This window comes from Triticum dicoccoides, chromosome 5A (genome assembly GCF_002162155.2).
Source record: "Triticum dicoccoides isolate Atlit2015 ecotype Zavitan chromosome 5A, WEW_v2.0, whole genome shotgun sequence".
In the NCBI taxonomy this organism is placed as follows: domain Eukaryota; kingdom Viridiplantae; phylum Streptophyta; class Magnoliopsida; order Poales; family Poaceae; genus Triticum; species Triticum dicoccoides.
The window spans coordinates 130,592,799-130,599,005 of record NC_041388.1 but is presented as its reverse complement, the minus strand read 5'-3'; the positions used below and the strand labels follow the sequence as shown (position 1 = coordinate 130,599,005).

At 46.2% G+C, this 6,207-nt stretch overlaps 1 protein-coding gene across 3 annotated transcripts; it reads left to right on the top strand.

Annotated features, from left to right (window-relative positions):
• Positions 1-2,436: 2,436 nt before the first annotated feature.
• On the top strand, positions 2,437-4,681 carry LOC119300223. 3 transcript variants are annotated; one of them, XM_037577251.1, is made up of 7 exons: positions 2,437-2,867; positions 2,992-3,037; positions 3,153-3,215; positions 3,321-3,389; positions 3,522-3,590; positions 3,697-3,768; positions 3,896-4,681. In XM_037577251.1, the coding sequence occupies exons 1-7, from the start codon at positions 2,641-2,643 to the stop codon at positions 4,397-4,399; spliced, it is 1,050 nt and encodes a 349-aa protein (XP_037433148.1). In that variant the 5' UTR covers positions 2,437-2,640; the 3' UTR covers positions 4,400-4,681. The 3 variants fall into 3 exon arrangements, with proteins under 3 accessions (XP_037433148.1, XP_037433147.1, XP_037433149.1); XM_037577250.1 differs by having other exon boundaries at positions 3,150-3,215; XM_037577252.1 differs by lacking the exon at positions 3,697-3,768 and having other exon boundaries at positions 2,440-2,867; positions 3,150-3,215.
• The last annotated feature ends 1,526 nt before the right edge of the window (positions 4,682-6,207 follow it).

The following is a 6,207-nucleotide window of genomic DNA, read 5'->3' as shown; positions in this document are numbered from 1 at the left end:
GTTGATCACTTCTTTTGGCCGCTAATGAGACGTGACGTGGAATGCTACGTGATGAGATGCGAGATTTGTCACAAAGCCAAGTCTCGCTTGAATCCTCATGGTTTATATACTCCTCTATCTATCCCGAATACTCCGTGGGAAGATATTTCTATGGATTTTGTTCTTGGTTTACCATGGACTAAGAGGGGGAGTGACTCGGTGTTTCTGGTAGTTGATCATTTTAGCAAAATGACACATTTTATCCCATGTCATAAGAGCGATGATGCTTCACACATTGCTGATTTTTTTTCAGGGAAATTGTGCGGCTACATGGAGTACCACGCACGATTGTGCCTGACCGTGACACCAAATTTCTGCCCTACTTTTGGAAGACCTTGTGGGGAAAACTTGGCACCAAGCTCCTATTTTCCACGACATGCCACCCACAAACTGATGGACAGACTGAAGTTGCCAACCGGACATTGCCCATGATGCTGCGAGCAGTCCTCAAGAAGAATTTGAAGATGTGGGAAGAGTGCCTACCTCATGTGGAGTTCGCTTATAACAGGGTGGTACATTCGACCACTAAATTTTGCCCATTTTAACTTGTTTATGGCTTCAAACCTATTTCTCCCATCGATCTTTTGCCTTTGCCACTGTAGGAATGAACTAGCCTTGATGCAAGTAAGCGTGCTGATTTCGTCAAGAAACTTCATGCCCAGGCAAAGGAGAACATTGAGAAAATGACTGAACAATATGCGAAGCGGGTAAACAAGACCAGGAAGAAGCTGGTGTTCGAGCAAGGCGATTTGGTATGGGTACACCTTTGGAAGGACCGTTTTCCTAAGCAGCGCAAGTGCAAGTTGCAGCCACACGGTGATGGACCATTTGCGGTGCTCGAGAGAATCAACGACAATGCTTACAAGATCGATCTTCCAGAAGAATATGGTGTTAGCCCAACCTTCAATGTCTCCGATCTTTCCCCATACTTTGGGCCTTTAGAGTCGAGGACGACTCCTTCTCAAGAGGGGGAGGATGGTGAGGACATCCCAACCATGGGCACCACACCACCAACCATCAACGGTCCAATTACAAGAAGTCGCGCAATGCAAATACATGATCAGGTGAACGCTAACTTAAGTCTATCATTTGACCTTGAAAACATGGTTGTGCCTTCACCTCCTTTGTTGTTGGTTGAACTCAGGTGCGACATCGAAGATGGCCAAACACATTTCAGTCCGTGCAAAACAATGTTTTATGGCGAGAAAACAAAGTTAGGAATTCATGAAGAATGAGTTGTCTGCTAAAGAAACATTGTTCCGGTTTTGACGAAACAATGTTTTGCATGAGTTTGGATATTCCAACTTGCGAAAGATTTTCAGAACTCGAGTCTTCTGCTGAAGGAAACATTGTTCGACCCTAGTGAACAATGTTTCTTCGAGAACTGCCAACCACCTCCAACGAGAGTTTTCCAGAAGCTACGTCATTAAGTCTTGAAGCCATTTAGTCAAACAAAGTTGGTTCACTTTCACACCTAAGCTGGATCCAGAAGCTAGTTCTCTTTCACACCTATCCAGGGGGTTGTCCCGATTATAAATAGGCTAGCTCTTCCCTTCGTTGGGGACTTTTGCCATTTCTATCAAAGACCAAAGACATAGATTCCTCCTGAGATTGGAGAGCTCTTGTTATCCTTATTCTCATGATTCCTTGAGAAATTGCTCCTAATTCGTGCTCCACGGCTAGATCGTGTTGTGTGGGTTAGAGTTCGTGGTTTCCCTTGCGGATTGCACCTATCCCGTGCTCCGCGACTTGAGTGTGGTTGTGTGGGGTAGTATTGCGGGCTGTGGATCGGTGAATGTTCGGATTGCAAGCTCCGGTGAGCATCCTCCTCGTCGGGTCATAATCTCTTATTTTCCATTTTTTTGGCTGCTTGCAGTTAGTTACCCCCATCCATTTATCGATCCTACGCCGTGAAGATCGGACCTCCCCTTGAACTCCCTCTTCTTCGAAGACGGGGTCGCATCATAAACTTTCCAACAACAAAAAAGAATCACCCAAATCGGAGTTCGGATGAAAGAGATCTTGGCATTTTGAGTCAGATATGTCTGTGCAGTCCGAATCTGAGTCCAGAAAATGGGGGACTTGGACTCTATCTTCTCTTGGCCCAAAAGTGACGTGAAATGACTTTTTAAACAACACCTAAATTGTTCTTTTCCCCTTATTTTCATATGTGGATTGTACAAATGTCTCATACATCTATTGACAGAGAAGGTTTAGGGTAAGGCGGCTAAGGACCAATTATAGAATATTTCTCCGAGGTTTGTAGTAATGAATTTCTCTGAGGTCCTGTATATAGCATAGCAAAAAAGTTGAACTTCGTGGCAGTTTGAAGATGAGTAGGTTTCTCCTTTTGCCAGTCGAAAGAGACTTTCCATTCATGATCCGAGTGTTGTGGGCATGGTGCGATTGAACCGGCCATAACTTCCATCGTATCTCGTACCTAGAACCTCCCAACCTTCTCTCTCCCCTCTTCGTGTCCCTCTAGAACGCGCGCAAGAACACGCGAGCCAAGCGTCGGCGTCCCGTCCCAGCTCCCCAACTTAACTGCAGCGAACAATATTGTTGGAGCTTCGTCTTGTCTTAACTGCCGCCGTCGCTGTCATGGAAGTGGGCAGCGGAAGGGGCAGAGGCGATCTTTGCACCGCGCAAGAATCGCGAGAGGAGGTGGCGGGGCGCGGCGGCGCCATGAGGACCCGCGTGTGCGCGCGCGTCGGCACGCCGCAGGGCGTCGGGGCGCTGCTCCTCGTCGGAGGCGCGATCGTCGGCGCCGCCGTCGTCGCGTGGCGGCGCCGTGGCGACGGCAAGGGCGCCAAGAAGGACCGCCGCGGGTACGGGAAGAAATCACTTTTTTCTTGGGCTAGTTATTAGTCTCGGTTCGTTTAGCATTTCATCCGTTCCGTTTGTTACGCGTCCGAGATGATTGGATTGAGTTTCTTCTGGCGGATTTTGCAGCAAGGAGGAGGACGTTCTGGATGGTGGGGTTGTGGAGAAGGAGCAGGTGTGGACTGAGGGTTTCATTAGTTAGAACTTAGTGTTCTTGATCTCTTTCCCTTTTCATGTGAGTTTAGATGATTTTAGCAAAACATATTGGTTGAAATTTGTTGATTCAGCAGAAGTCTGATCAATCTGATGAGAATCTGGGCAGGGAGGATAGAGTGGTTGAAGCTGATGGGTTGGTTAGTCTCCGTATAATCTGCATGCTGTCTGAAATATTTTGTGTTGATTTAAGTTTGCAAAATAAGACTTGTTTGTGTGAAAATGCTCTGAAAATATGGTTTCAGGATGGTAAGGAAGCAGAGGAGCTTCATGAGATTCCGGAGCAGGTGGATGAAATCGTTGCTGACGAATTGGTCTGTCTCTCTGCAGAACTTCTGGAGAAATTTACAGTAATTAATTATTAAGACACACCATGCGTGTATTGCCTGCAATATTTGCTGCCGGTGCCTTACTTTTGTGAATATTTTTCTTAATTTGGTTTTCAGGACAGCAAACCTACAGATAAGTTTGATCCAAATGCAAGCAAGGAACGTGTCGAAGTCGTTAATGATACGGTCAGTTCTATTTCCTATGCACAACTGTGATAACAAAAAACTCTCTTGTGTAATATGTATCGCCTTGCTGTTCACTTCCGGAAATTCAACCAAATTTTGGCTTCAGGACAGTGAAGATGTGAATAATCCTGACCAAACTAAAGTGAAGAGTTGCGTTGAGAATGAGATCACACCAAATGTATATTGGTTTTTCTTGCCTCAATTTAATTTGTTCAAAGCAGCTCTGAGTGTTCATTGGTGATCCATGCCTACAGTGGTCGGAGCCTTATTTATTCTGCCTGTTTCCTCTGAATTGTCATGTTTAGGCCACCGAAGGTGTGAAGAACTCTGATGAAAGCGCTCTTACCATCAACATCCCGGAGGTCACCCATGAAGAACATATCGGGCAAGGACATGACGATGATCAAGAGACCGCATCAACACAGATGACAGCGCATCAATCACAAATCTCAGAGCAACTGAAAGTGGATACCATGACCGAAATAGCCACAATGGAGAACGTATCGAAGCACGAGGAGCAGAAACCGCCGGCACAAGAGCCGGTCGCGCCCATCGACTCACCCACATTTCCTTCACTGCCAGCTCTGTTCAAGCCAGCAGAGAAGAAGAGACCAGCGAACACGGGGTGGAATGAGACGAGGATGAAGCTTGTACAAGATGGTGGCAGCAAGAAGGCGGCAGCAAAGGGTGTAGCCGTGGTGACCATGGATCGTAGAGCTGCTTCAATGGCCATTCTTGCTATCATCTTCGCCGTTACCATTGGAGCCAACCTCGTCGTGCGCTTGTATTCCACTTTGCGAGCGACATGATCATGTTCAGATGAACTTGCACCATGGTTGGGGCGCGCCATATCGTTTGTTCTCCGCGTGAAAAAACGAAAGCTTATTTGGTCAAGTGTGAATGCGGAAGTTGCATGGAGTTGCATGGGCTGGTGAAAAATTGCACGGAGTAAGAATAATAAGCCTGATGCTACCATGGCATTTTAGTTCGCCATTTGGTAGTAGGCCTGATGTAGGAACTAGGAACCAGTTCAGTATGTCGAATTGTCTTCAAATCTTGAGAATATTCTGTGCAGAGTCTTTGCATTTGCATTCCTATAGACTCAATTCTAATAATTAGAAAATCCGCTGTGAGTGAGGTGAGGAGCATAAAATCAATTTCACACTGGAACTGTGTGTTGTCATGCTGCAAATGCATTTTTTCTGCAATCTATAATACTAACTAGTAAAAGTGGGGTATGCACCAATAATGGTGCTCATGCGTATCGTGCTTACGAAGCTCTTGCCCGGTCACACAGGAGCAAGAGTGGTGGCCGTGGGCGCCAATGTGCCGTGACGATGGAGGCGTTCGCTGCGTGGAAGCAAGTGCCTGCTCCGCTTTTTTATTTATTTATAAAGAAACATAAGCTAAACGTGGTAGATATACAATGTCTTGCTCCGCCAAAAAACACCCTCAAATTTGGCCTAACTCTTTGTTTTTCATGAAGCTCCCCGAGGGTGTTTTTAAAATAATAGTTCATAGAGTCTTTGTTGAGTTGGGAGAAAATTATCCATCACTGTCACTTATAAGTTGATACCTCTTCCATTTTGTTTCCTCGCGTCATGCAACCCATAATAGACCTTTTCCGCCAAAACTTTTCATACTTTGAAGCTGGAGCTAGCTGGAAGCCAAACAAGCTTCACTGCTCTACTCTACGGTGAAGCCACAACTATTGGGTGGATGTGCTACAAAATAATTTTGGTGAAGTGGAGCTGATTTTTGGAGGATGGAGCGGTCCTAAGGCCCTGTTTGTTTCAGTTTTGCTTGAATTTTAATCATCTGTGGATTTGCTTCGCTTCAGTGCCGAAGCTGATTCTGGGAATCAGCTTCACCACCGAAGTACACTTTGAGGTGCTTCAGGAAATTGCATTAAAAATGGCCCAAATTCAGATTCAGCTTGACTGGCAAAGCTGATTTCAAACAGTTGTTTGTTTCAGATTCCAGATTTGGCTTCATTGGCAAAGCTGAATCTGGTCCCAAAATCCGAAACAAACAGGGCCTAAGTATGTCCATGGTCTCCAAGCCATTGCGGTTGGGTCTTCGAGCGGTTGCGATGGTACCTATACTGCATGACAAAAACTCGCTATTCACTTAGTTTATTTTGCATAATAAGATTATTATACTTCTTTAAAGGATGTTGGAGTATCGGTCTCCTCAGGCCATCTGCAACCTCACATGCCTCCTACTTCGCCCTATCGATTCACGGTGCCACACTCTGCTTGGCTGGCGGCCTCCGGACTGTCCGATCGAGTTGCGTCGTGCCTTACCGTGGCGCTGAAGCTGGTGGTCCATGACCAATGGGCCACATTCCATAGGCCCTCTGGTTCGGTTGTTTTTTGTGTCAGGCATGCATGTATTGTCGTGCGCATGGGTGGGGGGTGTCGCCTTCACATCATTCTTTTTTTTGTTGGTCACCGCTCTCTGTCCACTCGGTCGTTGACGTTGCTGGAGCTACCCAAACGATTGAGGTCATCGGGTCCTAGTTCCTTCTCTCTTTTTGTGTGACAGCTCCTTTGGGGTTGCATGGTTTGTGTTGCCTCTTCATGTAGCATCTCTTGTGTTGGTGTGTAGGGAGGAT